Source organism: Astyanax mexicanus, chromosome 20, assembly GCF_023375975.1.
Source record: "Astyanax mexicanus isolate ESR-SI-001 chromosome 20, AstMex3_surface, whole genome shotgun sequence".
Taxonomy (NCBI): domain Eukaryota; kingdom Metazoa; phylum Chordata; class Actinopteri; order Characiformes; family Acestrorhamphidae; genus Astyanax; species Astyanax mexicanus.
This window is the reverse complement of record NC_064427.1, coordinates 11,311,959-11,332,370: the sequence shown is the minus strand read 5'-3', so window position 1 is coordinate 11,332,370 and position 20,412 is coordinate 11,311,959. Positions and strand designations below refer to the sequence as shown.

Below are 20,412 nucleotides of genomic sequence, written 5' to 3'. Positions count from 1 at the left end.
CGCATTCTTTGAAATAAAGATACTGGTTTATGCACACTTGCAACATGTATCAAAGCTGTTTATATTACACAATTTCTGCCACCAGCCTCTCTTTAAAACCAAATTTTTTGTCTGTGTCGCCGCATAGTAATAAACATGGTGTGATGATCATCAGCATTCTGACCTCAACAAAATGAAAGCAAGTTTTTATAATGTGTAACAGCGTCCTGAATCATTACTACATCTCTGGCGTGTCTAACAAACCAAACCATGTGAAAATCAGGTATAAATAGGTAGGAGTTGTGATTTATTAAAGTTGTATTAAACACCTTCATCAGTGTAAATTAATGCACTGGGGGCACAGGGTTGCCTCCTTCAATATGGCGGCCACACTGACACGCCAGGTGGCAGGCTATGCAGCATCTACATATATGTCTGGGGTCGTAGCCGTCACATCAATTTCAAGCCAAGTCAGTGAAACCCTAACTCAGTTTATCTAGTTTAGTTTTTTCACCCTACTGTAAACAGAGGTGGGACAATATATTGATATTGTGATATATCGTATGTTATTGATACATGTTGTCAAATATCGATTCTTGCATTGAAACATAGATTCTCTAAACTCTCCAAGACTCACTCCCTAATTTGACTTACTAAAGTTACTGATTCATTTCTTCACGTGGTGGAGCTAATCAAATGAATAGAGTAAACCTGTGGTGAAGAATACTGTTTGGTAAATTCTGTGAAACTGACACCAATAAATCCTTAATTCCTGCTATTTGATTATTTGGACGTATTTTATCCTCTTCAGCAACACAAATGCCATGAAGTATCGAAGATAATTGTCTTGTGATGTATCGAGTATTGCAGGTAATCGACATTAGGGGGCAATATCGTATCATGTATTGTGATGATATCGTATTATGAGATGCCTTGTGAGCATACAGCTATTGTTAACTCAACGTTTTCTGGGTCTGTGCTCTGGTAAGTTAAATACTTGTCTCAGACTGTTCAGATCTTTCATCTAAAGCTAACCTCATTCATCACTGCTGGCTGGCTTTCAGGCTAATTCAGTAAACGCCCTATTTTTATTTGTTGAGGATTGCAGGCTGTGGAGCTAAAGGACAGATGAGTTTAATGAATGTCAGGATGTTTGACCGTAAGGATAGGCTTTGTACAAGTAAATGTGTGTGTTTCTCTATGTGTGTGTGTTTGTGTGAGAGAGAGAGAGAGAGAGAGAGAGAGAGAGAGAAACAGGGTCTAATAAACCCAAAGTTTCAGAAAGACCTACCTGTCCTGACTGGCTAAAAGGGCACACTCTCACAGGAAGAGCTTTATGCTGGATTAGTAGTTCTGCTTTGGTACCAAAAGGACAATAAAAACAAAGAGCGCACACAGTTCAGCCTTTATATTAAAGCAACTTTTACTCACAGCTGTATGCAAAAGTATGTGCACCCTAATTCAAATGACACATCCGTGATCTAAGTGTAAATTAGTAAACAAATATTCCACAGAACACACATTTTATTAAAAACAATGAAACATAACAAAGATTATTCATTTTTTTATTTATTTTTAACTTGTTAAATAGATAAATAAGTTTGGTGTTTATAGATACAGGCATCATTGGAGTCTGTACATTTGGTCATAAAAATGGATGGCATTCATAGATACTGACTACCTTGGTGGAAGCACAAGCATAATGATTGGCTTTCGTCACAAAGCTGTAGAAATGAGATATAGAGGTGTGCCATATTTTATTGTATGCAGTAATATCACAACATTTTTGACACTGTAATAAAACTAAAAGTTTTGTTATGTTGCTAGTTATCACAAAAAATCCTGAAATATTATGGTGATGTATTAGGGCTATTTGTCCAGCCTTAATGAGAGGATATGTTTAAATTGGCTGAAGTAAATAAGTATCAGTGTTAAAGGGAAGTAGTGTGAAGCTCAAATAAAATCAGATTTATTTTAACATTAAATGTGAAAGGTGACTGAAAAAGTTGGATGCATGATCCCACTTAGTATGCAAAAAAAACCCAAATATATACAACCTATCTAAAAAAAAAAAATAGATAATTACCGTGTTATGTGGGACGAACTACTAGCTACATCACCCTGGCATACCGGAACACTCAGGGTTCCTCAGTGTAGCGCTAGCAGTTAGCCGCTTATGCTAATGCTGCTGCTTAGTGGAAATCTGGAAATCTAAGCCTTTTGTAAATAAATGGAAGCACTTTACTCACCTAAATAAACAGTTTTCAGGAGAGAAAATTGTGTAGATTAAAATCCAGTGCTTGTTGACTTGAAAATGTTTTTGTTTCCAAAGGGTCCTGTTTCAAGTACAGTAATGTACTCAATAATGAGTATTAAAATTTCAGTTTGCAGTGTTGCTTGTTTTAACATCAATAACAGCAATGCTCCAAACCTACAAGAAAGCATCTCCTGGACAGTAGAGACAGTTACTCCAACAGGATTAAAACAGGATAAAATAATGAAGAATAAAATAGCTTTAAATGAGCAGTTTGTTCATTCAGCCCATTATTGATGTGTAACTCTAAGAGGAACTGAAAGGCCGTGTTTTGATCTAGCGAGTGTGTGTGTGTTTCTGAGTGTTTGAGGCTGTTAGGCTGCAGTTACAGTAGTGGCCTCTTTTGAGCGATTTCACTGTCACTGCTGTTTAGTGCTGAAATTGACCGTACCCGCGGTGCGGAACTGCACCAGTTTATCCACTTTAAGAGTGAGAATGCAAAAATGACTCTAAATGACTTAACTGTAAACACCTGTGTGTGTGTGTGTGTGTGTGTGTGTGTGTGCATGTGTGTGTTTCTCTGGTTCATGTCCAGTTGTATGCTCAGGTGCTGCGCGTTCCCCTGTGATTGGTCAGTTTGCAGATGCTTTTGTTCCTCAGGGTTCTGGACACACGTGCTGTAAATTACAGCAGTAAAAGTGAGTGTAAATAAGCGCGGTGAATTACCGCGCTAAAGCCGATGTGACGGGTCGGTGTTAGCAGTGACTGTGCTGAACTCAGTCTGGAGCCGACCTTGAGCCCGGGAGTGCATTAGCGGTTCTTAGATGCCTCGCAGGCTTTGATGGCATGAGGGTGGAATGCTGATGCAGGTGACGTTTGATGCTGTTTGAAGAGTGAGAGCTAATCTGGAATGATGGAATCACTAAACTCATAATCTGATGGAGATACACAGTCCAAAGTGCCTTGTGTGTGTACTGTATGTGTGTGTGTACACACACTCTTGTGCGGAGGATTCGTGCGAACAGCACAGTGTAGTTAGGTAACTTGAATTTGATTCAGCTGTGTTTTTATGTCTTTTTATTACAGTATTTCCTCCTGATTTTAATTCAGCAGGGGCAGAATGACCTGGTAGATCTCCGTGTTATACCTGACATTTAAAATGAGACACACAGGTAGTTTCTTAAATAATAAAAACACTAACTGTTTATAAAGACAGTATCTTGAGGTAGTTCTCCATGTGCCGCCTCTTGATATTAAGTGCATTTTTACACCAGCCATATTTGGTCCAGTTAAAACTGACTCTGGTTTATTTGTACAGTAGTCTCTGTTCCATGCTGTTTCCACGCACGGTCTGTGCTGCGTTCACTACTCGCAGTCTCGTGACTCAACTGCGTTTACTATGTGCTATGCGGACATCTGCGCTGCACATCCTATTGAAAACAGTGTGTTTGAAAGTGCAGCTGCAAATTTTAGGCATTCTTTGTTGAAGCAGCTTTAAATTACACAGATATACCACGCTCTGACCAATCAGAGGAGAAAGTTTGCTCACGTGTTTTTTTGATGCATATTTTGCGTTTAGGTTTATGCCTGTGTGAAACCAAACCAAACAGAGAGAGAAACACTCCAAAGTAAATGAACTCATCAACTGATCGGGACCCTAGAAACTCATCTTTTTTTTTAAACCCACCAAGGAAAATCTTCAGGTTCTTATTGCATTGTAACCTCAAACACCTAGTTTAATACCTATAGTGAAATATATTTCCCTTATTGTGCTACAACAACTTTGCTCTGTCTGAACGTATAAAACCGAATGTATGCCACAAATAGCCAATTATGTTCTAAAGTGCCAATAAAACCCCAACAAACAACATCCTGACATTCCTCGTGATTCTGCAGTGTCACATGTGTACTGTAAATACAGAAACCGCAGAAGACATTACCACCCATGGTGGACAGCAGTGCAGTGCACGGTAATGCCCTGCCCATGCAAACCAGAGACACAAAACTTTCTGGCAGAAATCCACATTCAATTCAAGAGATCCCACACACACATCCTACAGGACAGTGCAGTGCTCTTTAGCTTCCAAAGGACATGGCAAAAGTCATGGCACTTGATGATACTTCCTGTTCTATGACATTTGGCAAGTCAGTGTATTATTATACTACATAAATCATGCAGAACAAGAAGAACAGTTTTAAAGGATCAATGCAGAGTGCTGTTTTTAATGAAGGTACAGTGGGTACTTTATATTCTTCAGTAATCACAGTGATCTTAGCCAGGTTTGGAGTTTTGTCAGGTTTTCGTGTTGAGGCAGTGTTTATAGCAGCTCTGCTCAGTGTAATTATAACACTGGATGATGTAAAAAAGCCGTACAAGCAGTTTCATCTCAATTATTTTGATGTTCCTTTAGAGGAAATGTGTTTTCTTTGTGTGTTTGATCAAAGTCTTGCTGTAAAAGTACAAAGCTCTGCTGTTTAACACACACACACACACACACACACACACACACACACACACACACACACACACACACACACCTCACCTGTGCAAATATACCTGCTCATTTCCTTTCCCCCTCTCTCTCTTTTTCTCTTGCTCTCCCTCACGCTCTCCAGAAGAGGCATTCTCCACTAGTCATCAAAAGCTGGATGCTGAGCGAGAGACTCTGTTGGACCTTCATAAGGAGTGTGCTGCTAAAAGGTGAGGAACCGTATGTCTGCAGGTGAACCCTGTAAAGCTCTGGCCCGAGAACTTTCAGTTTCTTACTTTTCATTTTCATTTGGCACAGTTTCTTTCTCATAATTTGGAAAGCATATAAATGCAGAAATGAGTTTTCCAGTCATGAAAACACCTGGAAAATATTAGTGAGGTCCTGTAAATATGATCACGTTGGTCTGATAAGCCCATGAGCTTGCATAATTTTATGGCTTATCTGATATGAGTACACTGCAGTGTCTTATGGACAAATAAAGAGTACATAAATACATTTGAAAAGTAATCTACTGAATAAATTATGGGGGTTAATCTAATTAATCTCTTCATATTCACTGAATAAAGGTCTAACTTGTTGAGGCGAAATTTTACTCATTTAGCTAAAAAAATTAGCACACTTGTGCCTTTATTGTGAAATCTGGTACTATTTAAAAGTTGTTTAATATGTTTTATTAAGGCTTATTAAATAGGTCATAATCAACATTCAAATCATAAATAGTCATTAAAGTCATCATGGTCTTTATACTTATAAACATTAAAATGCTCTTATTAACACTACACCTCAGCATTTATTAATATAACTGAAATACAACCATTATTGGCAAAGTTAAAAGCACAAATCAGCAAAATGGTCCTACTGTAAAGTTTTACATTAACATCAACACTGCTGAACAAGTGAAGCTTAAAGTTACTCCTGAGACCCCCATGTGAAACCACACTCTCTCTCTCAAGGCCAGCTGTGTGTGTGTCTGAGATTGAGGGCAGGAGGAGGTAGTTGAGTGTAATTTCAGTAGATGAGGTTGTTTTAATAATTGAGTTGCTTTTAAATTCATTATAGAGGAAGATCTTCTACTTACAGCCACCCCCCCCCCCATATCCCCCAAATATCCCCATATCCCCATATCCTCTCAAATCCCCCATACTTTCTGTTGAACTTGTTCTTCTCCTATCAATTTTAACAAGGTTTAACAGTTCTGAGATTACCAGAAAACTAACTGCTGATGTGTTAGTTGTTACATTTATTGTGTAATCTAAGGTGCTGTTGTTTTTGTTGTTGATTTATTTATTTATTTATTAATTAATTTATGTCTACAGAGAGCTGTTCCTAAAGTCAAATGCCCAGCTCACCTTCCGATGTCGCCAGCTTCTCTCTGAGCTCTCTTACATCTACCCCATTGATGTGGTGAGTAAAACACACACACACACACACGTACACAGAGACAGTGGTTTTGATTTCTAACTATTTTAGAAAAGGTGTATATGTCCAATCACAGTACAGAGATTTCTTATCTGATGTAAAATAATTCACAGTTAATGTTCTTCTTTAAGTATATTGAGCTCTAGCGGTGTTAGTGGTAGTTTGTGACGTGTGGTGAAGCTTCACTGTGCTAGCCTTCTCCTTCCCATCTTAGGGACTGGAAATAAAGTGTGGACAAAATAGTTTTAATGTTGTTATGAAGTAAATTTTTCACATCTTTATTTAAAATGCTTTGTTAATATCATTTGATTTATAAACACAACGTGTGTGTGTGTCTGTGTGTTTACAGAATAATCAATCGGACTATGTGATCTGTGGAGTGAAGCTTCCCAACTCTGAAGATTTTCAGGGTAAGTTCTTTACCTCTCTCTCTCTCTCTCTCTCTCTCTCTCTCTCTCTCTCTCTCTCTCTCTCTCTCTCTCTTGCTCACAAAATTCTATGGCCCATAAAACAATTATAACTCGGTTTTAGAGGACATAAACTCACATAAAATTGGTAAGCATAAATGAGAATATATATTGTCAAATCAGATCAAATCAAAAGTATTTACTTTTTACAGCTGGTGTTGTCACAAAGCAGCTTTACAGAAAAGTGATCACAGGACAAAGAGTCAGGCAAAACATTAAACATAGAAAATACAGAATACAGAACCACCAGTGAGCGTGGAGGTAGCGAAAAACTCCCTCAGAGATGAAGAAGATACCTTGGGAGGACCAAGACTCACATATAAGTGAAGACCATCCAACCACTGGTTAAACAGCTTTTAAAATAAGGTTTAAAAGTCTTTACATCCACACAGGTCTAATATATTCAGGTGTATAGCAGCACCAGCAATGGAAGCTGTTAGAGTTTATGTAAAGTTGGATGTAGTGAAGAGGCAACAACTAGTCCGAGGCATGTTGCAAAACCTGGATAATTGGCAGCTGATCTGTGGTGGGTGATGGATGGGGAAGACTGACTTTTAGAAACTTCCTACAGTCTGGCCGGACAGAGGACATGAGAGCATGAGGGTCCAACATCCATCGGTATCGGGTCAGACAGGTGGGCAATCAGTGACTCTGAGAAAGCCAGAGAGATGGAGAACAGAAAATATAAAACATTATCAGAGTGTGGCTAATGACTCCGGCAGATCTGAATATGACAGCCTGTGTAAAGGCAGAGAGCCAGAAGGTAACATAGACACGGAGGCATCCTGAAACACTGTCATCCACCCACTCCACCGTCCACAAACCTGAGTGATCATGTGCAGTGTCGTGATCAGGTACACTCCAGTCTTTGTTAGCAATGTTAGCCTAGCATCACTCATCACATATTAAACTGTTTCTTTAAAACAAGTCAAAATACATGTAAAAATCAGTAAAATGAAGACTCTCAGAAATGCTATTGGAGTGAACTGGTGATAATCCCACAGTGCGGGCAGTACCAGTGGTCCTGTTGTCTGCTGCAGGTGTGTGTTGGCACTAGTCCACAGTGTGTGTGGCCGTAAAAAATTTGCTGCTTCTGATAAGCTGTTGGCACTCGCTGTTCCCAGAGGGGAATTACACACAAACACTCATCCTGAACCTTCAGTTTAAACCGTTATTAGACGCTCTGCTCGTACATGACCTGACACTGTCACACACTCAGGTCCGAGCCAAAATTCTAAGGACTGAAAACACACTTTCTGCATCCTTTTCTTTCAGTTTCCTAGCAACCAAATATTTAGGTCCCGCACTTTCACCTTTTATTGAAGCAGCTCTAACAGCAGCGTCCAGACAGTAATTTGACCATCAGTACGGCTGGGATTGCAGTGATTAGTGTGGAAGTGTGTGTTTAACTTGAGTGATTATACTCTGTTAAACACTGGTATTAAGCAGCGCTGCTGTTCAGGAGCAGACTGTAGCCCCTGCAGTCAGTCGCACATGTTCAGTGAACCTGAGTTCTGCTCGGGTCTTCCCACAGAGGTCACAGAACGTGCACAGAATAACTGATGCTCAACTGTGTCTACATATCTTCAATCTAAAGAAAAAAAAATACACACACACACACACACACACACACATATATAGGTTTATATATATATATTTTTTTTCTTTAGATTAAAGATATTCACTCTTTTGTGGTGTTGTGTAGAACCATTTTAAAAGGTTCTAAAAGGAACTGTGAGTGTATAAAAGCTATTAACCTCACTCTAAAAGAATGAGTTTTGTATAGCACTGGAAAAGGGATTTTGGACCCTCTTTGGTGCACTTTTAATGGTTTCTGTCAAAAACAATAAATAAATAAAGGTTTTACAATTTAGATTTTAGAATGTCTGGTGTCTGGTTTTTCTAAAATATTTTCTTAAATTACCTGCCATGTAGAAACGTTTTTTTTTGCTGTCAAAACACTGCTTTCCAGTGGTTTGTGTTTAAACACAACATAAAAGGACCACTACTATCTAAAACTAGAACATGTAGACTAGAAAATTAGTTAAGCATTTTGGGATTTTTGTTAGTTTTATGTACCTTTTTTAACCAAAAAATGAAGAAAAAAATAATTTGGACAGAATCTCTGAAAGGGGAGTACACCCCTTACATGTCCGCAGATGTTTTATTACAAAGAAATGAAACTTGGAAATAATTAAGAGTAGTGACAGTATGACAAATAACAAAGGTACAGCCAGGGTTCCTCAGGGTTTCAACTCAGGGTTCCTCAGTGTAGCGCTGCCGGGCAGCATTTAGTAGCGCTACATGCTGCTATCACTGATGTTAACGCTTTACTCACCAAAATAAAAAAAAAAATTAGGAAAGAAATGTGTATACATTAACATCCAGCACTTGTTTGAAATTTAAATATTTTTTTTATTTTTCATTTATTTTTTTTTCCAAACCAATCCCCCAATCCCCCCTCCCAAGGGGCGAGACCTGCTGGTTTAGAAGGAACACATACACTAAAATGCGTATTATAATCAGGTGTATTTTCTGTATGAATATGGAGCAGAAAATAGACATTCATTGATCGTGCGCCTTATAATATGGTGCACGTTATAGTATAGACAAAAAAGGCTTCCAAATAATACTGTAACAATAGTCAATGTTTTTTTTTTCTCCTACTTTACACGACCAATTACCCAACCCACTCATTAGGACTCCCCCCATCACTAGTAGTGCCCCAACACACCAGAAGGGTGAAGACTAACACATGCTTCCTCTGATACATGTGAAGTCAGTCACCGCTTCTTTTCTAGCTGTTGCTGATGCAGCATTACCAAGACAGCCAGCGCTCGGAGGAAAGCGCAGCTTGAAGGAAAGCTCACAGACGTCCTGTGCTGTGGACATCACCCAAGGAGTGATGTGGGGAGAGAAAGCGCCATCTATCCACCCGGAGGGAGCAGGGCCAATTTTGCTCCCTCTGAACTCCGGCAGCTTAGTGGCAGGATGTTCTTATTTTAAGGCTGTCATAAAGAACCGTTTATAAAAGATGTTTAGAGCTATTTAACCTAAGAAAGAGCCAGATGTTTTTTAGATTGTAATGGCTGTACAGTTTGAGTCAAAAGATTCAGGACAAAAAGAAAGTGAACATGACATGTCTGTCATTACAAACCCCATCAAGAAATGGGTGAGGGGCCTATCTTTTAGGCTGTGTCTGAAACATGGCAGCTATCTTGAAAGGCGCCTTATTTTGTTTGTGAAATAAAAGGTTTTCCTGTGATTTTGACTACAGAACACTTGGAGAATTCCTTTTTCCCATTCAGACAGATTGAACTGCACTGAATAAAGCTCTCAGTGAAGCGGTGTTTGGACGGCTGATGAAGTGTTTTTTTTTTTTTTTTTTTAAGCACTGGACTAAATGTCTTCACCCTGTACAGAACCACAATCCAAATGAATCATTGGTCCAACTTAGTTTAATCTTCCATATTTAGCACATCTTGATCCGGCCACGTGCGCTCATCACAAAGCGTTACTTCTACTCTTACTCTGTGTGACTCACCCCTTGTTTCCTCTCTCTCTCTGCCACATTAACTTTTCCTCTCTGTATTTGATTTTGATTCCTGCAGCAAAGGATGATGGGAGCGTGGCGGTTGCCCTCGGTTACACGGCTCACCTGGTGCTGATGATCTCCAGCTTCCTACAGATCCCCCTCAGGTATCCCCTCGTCCACAGGGGCTCACGCTCCACCGTCCGAGACACCATCACCGACAAGCTGAGTGAGAAGGAGAGAGAGTAAGACTTTAATATTTCTACATTCAGTCTAAATCTGTGATCTTACAGTCATTCTGCTTAATGCCTTTAATTTAAATATAATTCAACAGGTAGACTTTTGGAAAAGATTCAGCAGTGCAGCAGTTCGGTTATCTGATTCAGTTGTTTTGGTTCAGGCTTTTTAAGATGAACTGAATACACAAATGTGAATACAAACAAAATATAAAAATAATATGTTTGAAAAAAGTTCTTATTGTTTTGGAGAAAAAAAAAACTCATTATGGAATGATTTTTCATTGGATTCTGTTAAAAATAGTTTAGATTCAGTCTGGGAACCTGTGTGTGTGTGTGTGTGGATTTTGTGTGTGTCAGTGTCCACCTGTCGGTCTGGGTGGGAATGCAGTGTGTTCTGTTAGGAATAAACGCAGCTAACACACACCACAGGGGTTCAGCTTTCATCCTTCTGCAATGTCTTTTCCCTCTTTCCACTCTTTCATCTGTCCTTCACTCTGTTCTTTTATCTGTCCATCTCTGGTCAGTCTCTGTTGAGATTTACTGTCCACGTTTAGAGCAAGGAGATAAATAACCCCATCAAAAGAAGATCCATGAGAACCAAGCAAAGTGTGTGTGTTTTATACTTTGCCAGAACGCTGATGGTCCTGAGTTGATAAAGTGCTTAAAAGAAGATTAACACATAGTGTGTGTGTGTGTGTGTGTAGGGTATATCATACAGCTCTGGAAAAAAATGAGACAACTTCAGTTTCTCTGATTTTGCTTTTTATAGGTAGAAGTTTTATGTTCTCCTCCACCAGTCTTACACACTGCTTTTGGATAAATTTATGTTTACTAAAGTAACTGCTTCATTACTCTGCATGGTTTCCTGCTATTTGATTATTTAGGAGAATTTTATCCTCTTCAGTAACACAGATGTGGTGAAGTATCATAGAGAATAGTTTTGTGATGTATTGAGTATCAAAGAATTGCAGTATCGTAATATCATTGTTATCGTGGGCAACATTAAAAAGTTCCTCAGCTTCTTCACTCTTTCGCCAGTGGACAGGACATCACTATGACATCACTAGGAAGATGCTACATCCACATATGCTTTGGGTCCTATTTCTGCAGCACTTGTAAATGTATATCTGCTTGCTCTTAGACCTCTCACAGCACAGGTGATCTATTGGGCTCTGAGATTGCCCTGAAGTGGTTCCATTCTTATCTGTCTGATTAGATTCACTGTCTCGCTAGGAGGCTTTAGCACCTCCACCACGTTCCTAGGATTAACTGCTTCCACTGGGTGATGTGTTATTTGTTTAGCAGTCTTTGGAATGCTCTCTGTGGTTGCCTGAGGGTCCCGCAGACACACAGTTCATCTAAATCTCTTTTTTTGTTTGTTTTTAATACGGTTTTGTTGATGTAATGGAGTGGCATTGTGCTTTTAACTGGCTAACTTAATGTTGTCTCTGCAAGCTATAAAAACAAACCTGTGTGTGTGTGTTGTGAACCACATAAAATGTAAATTCCCGCATGCCAATGTGTTATGATGAACATGTGCTGTCCAAAAGTTTGAAAAATTACCTGCTAGGTTCCTGACACTCAGCTCTCCTCCTGACCATTTGATTTATGGGTTTGTTTTTCTCTCTGAGGTTAATGCGTGTGAGTGTGTGAGGAAATATTATCTCAGTATATTATTTATGTTAAAATAAAAGTTCTTACCGTATTTTTCGTGCTATAAGGCGCACCTGATTATAGGGCGCACCTGATTATAGGGCACACTATCAATAAATGTCTTTTTTTTTATACATGAAACGCACTGGATTATAATGCACACGCTAGTAAGGTGCAGGGTTGTCGCTATGTATTCCTTCTAATTCACCAGTAAAGCTAAGCTAAGTTAAGTAAACAAAACTGTAATTCCGTAAAACTGTAATAAAAAAAAAAGATTAAACAGATTCATTTTGTCTGCAATTTGCAAATAGTCATTAACTAAAACAAAATAGGCCTAAAGTCATGTAGTACATTCACTAAGAGAGCCATAATTTCCTGTCCAGAACATCACTGAGTTGAAACACAACCAACAAAAAGTCCTGCTTGTCCATCGATGAAAGCTTTATTATTTTTAAGGTGTTTTCTTCAGCTTTCTGACTGTTGCTGCTCTTCTTTTGGTGGTGGTTGAATGTGCTCTGCACTGCTTGCTGTTTTGGGTGAACAGCAGCGTTTGTTAGCTCTGCTGTGTTGCTGTGCTAATAGCTACTCACTGTGTAAGCTGAAGGATGCACTCTTGAGAGGGGTATCTGCTTACGGGTGTAAAAGTTGCATATTTTCACAGAAAATCAGCAAATATTATTATGTAGCTGATTAATCTTTATGTATAATAATAATAAATGTGACAACAGTTGTTGCATCTCTCCACATCTGCAGAGCAGCAGGTCTATCTGATTGACCCTGACTATAGACAGTTCTAGATAAGTGGCATCCAGAAGATGATGTCTGAATGAGGGTCTGTGAGGTGGGAGGAGTTCTTATCGAAATTCCTCTGATTGAATACGGTAATAAATCATTCACACCCGGTGGTTTAACTGTTTGTGGTGTTTTAATGACCGTGGCGGTGTTTTCCAGCATGCTATGATAAACACACTGTTTCAGAATGAGCTCGAGAGCCTTTTTGGACCGGCGTGCGCGGATGTGGTTTCTATGGAGATGGGTACACACAGTCCTTGGGCTTGGCCTGTGGGGTCCGGAAGCTTCTTTTTTCTTTTTTTATTTGTATGCCAGCTCGTGTGGGTACCGCAATTACCTCCGCGCCACACTGCAGCGTCCAAACGAGTGTTGTTGTGTGTTTTGATGGCGTAACTAAGGAGTGATTACACGTTTGGAGTGTTCTGGAGTGAACGGGCCGAGATAGCCCACATTCCAGCAGAGTGCACGTGGCGAGATTCCGCTTAATGAAAACGGCAGTAAAAGCTGACGGCTGTAATCAGGCTGCATCTGACTGACAGCAGACTGCTCTCGCTTTGATGCTGGATTAATAGGTGTAATTTCTCCTGGCGATAAGTGATGGAGTGATAGAGAAGAGGAGTGGAGAAGAAGGAGAGGGAGGATGGAGGAATTAGGGGTGATTCAGTATGGAGAGCATACACGTACTCTCACTCTCTTACACGCATACTCACACACGCATACACACACACACACCCACACACACACACACACACACTTGTAGTTTTTCACAGGTGAGTAAGGTCTGGAAAAGAAAACAGGGCAAGAGACATTTAATCTCTCACTAATTTAGTTGTTCACTTGTTTGTTAACATAAGAATTAATTGCTCATACATCCCTCTTTTATTTACTGCCATTTGTTTGCCTTCACTTGTTTATTTACTCTCTGTTTCATTTACTCTTCATTTATTCACCCACTTATTTACTTATTTGGTATGTCATCTCTTTACTAATTTATTCATTTGTCCATTTTTTTTTTTTTTTTTACTCATGCACTCACTTGTTCACTTATTTAATTACTTATTCATTCATTTATTTACTTATATTTCCATATTTTATCATTTATTCTTTATTCTTTGTCTTTTATTCACTCATTTGTTTATTCACTGTACATTTACTCACTTAACATATTCACATATTTGTTCACTTGTTTATTAACTGATTATTTTTCTCAGCGATTCATTCACTAATTTGTTTTTTTCACTCTTTCATGTGTGCAGATGTGTGGTTCTCAGGCAGATGTATCAGATGTGTGCAGATATATGGTTCTTGTGCAGATGTTTTTGTTTTCAGATGTGTGGTTCTCAGGCAGATATATGCACGTGGGGTTCTAAAGCAGATGTATCAGATGTTTGGTTCTCAGGCAGATGTGTGCAGATGTTGGGTTCTCAGGCAGATGTGGGGTTCTCAGGTAGATGTGTGCAGATGTTGGGTTCTCAGGCAGATGTGTGCAGATGTTGGGTTCTCAGGTAGATGTGTGCAGATGTTGGGTTCTCAGGCAGATGTGTGCAGATGTTGGGTTCTCAGGCAGATGTGGGGTTCTCAGGTAGATGTGTGCAGATGTTGGGTTCTCAGGGCAGATGTATGCAGATGTGGGGTTCTCAGGGCAGATGTGTGGTTCTCAGGGCAAATGTATGCAGGTGTGGGGTTCTCAGGGCAGATGTATGCAGATGTGGGCTTCTCAGGGCAGATGTGTGGTTCTCAGGGCAGATGTGGGGTTCTCAGGCAGATGTATGCGGATGTGGGGTTCTCAGGGCAGATGTGGGGTTCTCAGGGCAGATGTGGGGTTCTCAGGGCAGATGTTGGGTTCTCAGGGCAGATGTGGGGTTCTCAGGGCAGATGTTGGGTTCTCAGGCAGATGTATGCAGATGTGGGGTTCTCAGGGCAGATGTGTGGTTCTCAGGGCAGATGTGTGCAGATGTGTGGTTCTCAGGGCAGATGTGTGGTTCTCAGGGCAGATGTGTGCAGATCTGTGGTTCTCAGGGCAGATGTGTGCAGATCTGTGGTTCTCAGGGCAGATGTGTGCAGCTGTGAGTGAAGTGTTTGAATGGGATGAATCAGTTGAACTCTAAACTGAATCCTAAAGCTGGGGTTTGTTTAGAAGAGCCGGAGAGTTCTAGACTCCGGGGTAACTCTGGGTTTGTTGAGTCTGGCCGTGCAGTCAGGCAGTGTGTGAGTGTTTCCTGAGGATTGTGGTAAAGCATTCTCACCGGAATACAACAGGCCAGTAGAATAAAACAGGCACATACTTCATACTTAAGAATGTATTGGGTATTATTACTCCAGAGGAGCTTCTTAGTTCCTCTATCATCTCTCAGCACAGGAGCTGATGTGAATTGTATGACAAGTGTGTTAGTGCCCTTCTCTGAGTGAATTTTACTCACAGGTAACTAGAATAGCACTACTGAGGTAAATGTGTGATTATAATTGCACTGCTGAGGAAAATATATGATCTGAACAGCACTGCTGGAGTAAAATTGTGATTAAAGTAGCACTGCTGAGGTAAATGTATTGGGCTTTGTTGGTGTGTCTGCTGGAATATTAAAAAGGTTCAATAGTTGAGCAGTAAATAGAATTGGATAAAAGTGTTCAATCTATATTTTTAAATAACTTTGAAAAGCAAGATAAAATACCTTTGTTTTTTTATTTATTCAGTGGTTAAAAAGTAGCAAAATAAATTTAAACCTGAGAAAAATGTTTTGTATTCGGCCTCGTAAAAAATGTTTTTTTTTTTGTACATTTTCTTACACAAACCACGCTTTCATGAGGCTGGAGTAAGGACATTGTAATAAGCTTTAAACATTGCACCTTTACAGTCATACTGAACCCTGTATATACTGAACCTACAGCAGGGTTAAAGTACAGCTCTCACTCACTCCCTGCTGAGGGGTATTACTGCCTAATTAGAAATAGCATTTGTAAAACCCCAGGAACACACAAATCCATCGAAACTGATGTGAATGGAGTGTGTTACTGTTCAGCTCTTAAGAGTGTGTGTGTGTGAAAGCAGCTTGTTAGACAAAAAGCCTGGCCCTGTTAAGGAGCAAGGTGTGTGTGAGACCTGGGTAGAGTGTGTTTGAGAGACAGCAGATAGTGTGGGAGACATTTTGACTTTATTAACAAAATTGTGTGTGTGTGTGTGTGCATGTGCATGTGCATGTGAATGGATCAGGTCTCAAATAATGTCTAAACTTTCAGAGGGAAAGCTCCCTCATTAACCAGAGGGACACACACACACACACACACACACACACTGTAGCAGGTCATATTTGGGTATGCGCTTTGCAGTAACTGGCTTGACATTTGACCCCGTTACCCCAACACTGCTGCAAGTTTTAATGCTGGAGATTTTCCACATAATGTTCCAGAAGGAGAACTGACAGCCTGAATGATCCAGTGTAAATGATGGAGAACATTCCGGAGCATTCGCTTGTGCACAGCAGTATGATTGGAGGAGTAGTTTGAGTAAAGCTGAAGTCACTCCGCAACTTTTAAAAGATTTTAACTCTGATTTGCAGTTGTGGCGAGTCTGTGTTAGTGGGCTCTATTATACAGACTCTGCTGTATATATGTTAATTTATGTATTTACTAGTTCATCTAAAAAAAAAATTTATATCATTGAATAGCTTTTCAGTAATTCAGTTTAAAATGTGAAGCTAATATATTATAAAGATGTATTACACAGAAGGATTTATTTTAAGCATTTTTTTCTGTTTTTGTTTGTTGAAGTTAATGGCTTACAGTAGAAACTTCACACTAGACCTCAAGAAGCTTGGACTGTGTGCCTCTCCACTCTTTGCAAATAAAATGTAAAATTTACTGATGGTCAGTGATGGCTTGGAGAGTCATGTCATCTGCTGGTGCTGGCCGACAGTGTTATATCAAGTCCAAAGTCCTGTTTTCCTGAGAAATTTTTACAGCACTTGATGCTTCACTCTGCGCATGACAGATGTGGATTTCATTTTCCAGCAGGACTTTGCACACTGCCCACACTGCCAAAAATACCAATTGGTCTTAAATACTATTCAAATTTTCTGATACACTGAAGTTTGGGTTTTCATTGGCTATAAGCCATAATAATCAACAATAAAATAAATAAACGTTTAATGTTTTCTTTCTGTTTACTTTGCCATGTGAGGTCCATTGAATAACCTGAAGTGGTATAAAATCATAATAATTAATTTATTAATTAGTTTTTAAGGGGTAAATATATATAAAAAGATATTATTATATTGTATAAATATTTTTTGGAAAGAACATATTAACAACTTACAGCTGGTCTGTAGCAATGTAAATAAACTGAGCTTTGGAAATGGATGAAAATATATTACAGTACACAAACCCTTTCTCTGTAGTAAATCAGTGCTGTTTCAGCAGTAAAGGGAAGACTGATGTCTGACAGGTGAAATACAGTAATACAGTTATTGCTATGATGACGAAATAGAAATACACAGCTTGTCTGGGTAATGCAGCTCTGCTACAGGAATACTAGAAAACAGGATGTTCTAAAACATTTGACTGAAAGTATATAAAGGTGCTGGATAGCTGTACAGTGAAAGCCCTGATATGTCATTTGACGCTGTGTAAAGAATAAATGTCAGATCCTCATGATGGCAGTAATTTATATGTTTACATTTTAATAGCTATAAATACCTTTTGGGAAATCCTGTTCTAAATTCATACGCTTTTATATGAATTTGGTGTCCCATTCGCAACTATAATGAGCTATTTAGGAGTGTATCTGTGTAAAGTTTTGTTCAAGATCTTCCTTCCCAGCCTTTATAAAGCATGCTTTGTGCACTAGAGCACGTTAATGCTGGAAGCAGCCTTCCCCAATAGTTTTACACAGAGTTGGAAGCGTACAGCTGTCTGAAATGTTTTGCTATAATGTAGCATTAAGATGTCCAACCCCATGTAATGGAATTCCAGCGGAGGTTCTGAATAAAAGCGCTCTCAGCTGATGGTGGAATATCTGTGAGGGAGGAAATTTTACCGTCCTGTTCAGCTAATATCAGACAGGTTAGAATTACACTCAGATCTGTTAAAGTAAGTGTGTTGTTGTGAATTGATCATATTGTCCAGAGTCAGTAAAGACGATGGTGACTGCAGCAGTAGGACCTCAGTGTTTTATGGCCTTGTGGAGAACTGACTCCAGACCTGCAGCTGTCCATCTGCAGCTCTGAGAACTCTGCGTGAGCTGAGACGATAGTCTGGCTGTACACTGCATTCTCCACCTCAGCAGAGGAATGAAGCCGTAAATAAAAAGTTCATGTCACAGCTTATTTTCACATTATTGTATTTTTTAAGACATATGGAATAGTTCATAGTTCACAGTTAATAGAATGATGCATTTATAAGCACCAGGTTATAATTTAAAATGTTACATAATTACATTGGGCTTTTAATGTTGGCACACTGTGAAAAATTATATAATGACCAAACCTTTAATATATTATCTATAATATGCACATTCTTATTTATTACTTGATTGTATTATATGCTCTTAAAACATGTAAATAAAATTTTAGTAATTTTTTTTACATATTGTTATGGAATTTCAAAATGTCAATGAAGGCAATAAAAAAGAAGTGTTAAATTATAATAGTTATGTATATAAAATAAACAAAAACGAATGTTGGTTGTTTTCTTGTTAATTTTTTTATTTGTATATAAAAAAAATGTTGAAACTTTTTTTAGGCCTTTTTGTACAATATATAAATTTATTATTATTATTATTATTATTATTATTATTATTATTATTATTATTATTATTATTATTATTATTATTTATTCTATATTATTAGAAGGCCAAGAGAGAACTATAGCTGTGCTAAAATTTATTTAGTGTTTTATGTGCTAAAATGGAAAAGACTAATTGTAAAATTTTACTGCTGTTCAATTAAAAAATATATATTTTATAGTTTTTTGTTATTCATGATATGTTTAAATTATTTTATTTGTAGATTATTTGGTTTAAATAAGTTAAAATGATTGAATTTAAAACCTTTCTTTTATTTAATAACTTTAAATGAAAATCGTATTGATGGTCTTCATTTCTTGATTATGAATGGATTATATTTAGGTGGAGTGGAGCTGAGGTGCAGCAGATGTTGTGGAGGGAAGTTTGTGAGGTTGTAAGAGATTTATTTATTTAACCTCTTCATTTTTCTCTCTTGTTCTGAAGTCGGCTCTGAGTCCGCTTCTTGCTCTTCTGCTCAGCTGGCTCGTACCACATGAGGCTAATCTGGGGGTGCGGGGAGCGGAGGCTGGTGCTTCCGAGGAGCTTTAGGTGTCAGTGAGGCTGCCTGAGTGTCCGCTTGACCTTTGACCCCGCCTCCCTGGCTGTGTTTAGGATTCTCTCTCTGTCTGCGTTCTCTGGTGTGTGTATACAGAGGCTGAAGTGAAGTGTGTGAGGATACGGTCCACCCCGGTGGAGGATCTGCTCCGCACGCGGATCGTTAAACTGTCAGGCAGATGAAGACGGGTGAGGTGTGAGCGGAGCTGTGGCTCTGAGGCGTGTGATAATTGCGACCGGGTGATTTGTCAACGTGGCTCGGGATCTGCTGCTCGGATACGAGTCTCAGAGAGCTGGAGGCTATTAGTCAGGACCTCAGTCAGGTTGTCAGAGTAGTCAGAGATTTGAATGATGCGGCTGAGCTTGATTTGATTAGACTTGATGTGACATTATTATCTTGTGCAAGTTTGTGACACAAACAATTTTTTTTTTAATAATTTTATTCCTGATTTTTTTCCCATTTTTTGGCTGACCAGTGGCGCCTGTGACACTAGGAGGGTGCATACGAGCATATGCCTCCTCTGACATGTGTGAAGTCAGTCACCCCTTTTTTTAAGGCTGCTGCTGATGAATCATTGCCTGAGTGGCTACCACGCTCGGAGGAAAGCACAGCGGCTGGGTTCCGATACATGAGCTCACAGATGCCTCGTGCCGCCCGGTGCCACCTTGAAGCGTGATTGGGAGAGTGCGCCATCTACCCACCCGGAAGGAGCAAGGCCAATTGTGCTCCCTCTGAGCGCCAACAGCTGATGGCAGAGCTACATGAACGAGATTCGAACCTGCGACCTCCTGCACATAGAGGCAGTGCATTGGACCGCTGGACCACTTGGCGCCCTGCATTAGCATTCTTTATATAAGACTAATGGAAATGGTCCAATGTAGTGTTGGGCGGTAAAACACTAATGTCATGTTTTTAAACAAGGACAGTATTTTTTTAAATAAATATTTAATGTGCTCTGCTCTAAAACAGGCCAAAATAGTTTATTTTTAATTATGTGCATTTAAGATGGCCACAGGATGGGACACTAAATTGACGTTGCTCTCTAAATATGCAGGATGTGCCTTAAAACTTCATTCACTCGACTGTGTGCGCATGCTTTCACATCCCCAGCAGTAAGTGGTAGTGCAGAAGGTGCGTGATTATGGACTTTCCGCCTGCTCCGCCGCAGCGGTGAACTGCTTTACCACTGGGGAAAAAATCTGTTAGCTAATGTTATCAGTCTGTGTTATGGTGTATAAAGATGTATAAAGAAC

At 39.3% G+C, this 20,412-nt stretch overlaps 1 protein-coding gene across 1 annotated transcript in view; it reads left to right on the top strand.

Annotated features, from left to right (window-relative positions):
* uvrag (UV radiation resistance associated gene) overlaps positions 1–20,412 on the top strand; it is a 150,489-nt gene that overhangs the window by 46,437 nt on the left and 83,640 nt on the right. Inside the window, exons 9-12 of the mRNA XM_007259445.4 lie at positions 4,850–4,934; positions 6,042–6,129; positions 6,494–6,554; positions 10,223–10,388. Coding sequence (XP_007259507.3) covers positions 4,850–4,934; positions 6,042–6,129; positions 6,494–6,554; positions 10,223–10,388 — 400 coding nt within the window. The remainder of the gene's footprint in view (positions 1–4,849; positions 4,935–6,041; positions 6,130–6,493; positions 6,555–10,222; positions 10,389–20,412) is intronic.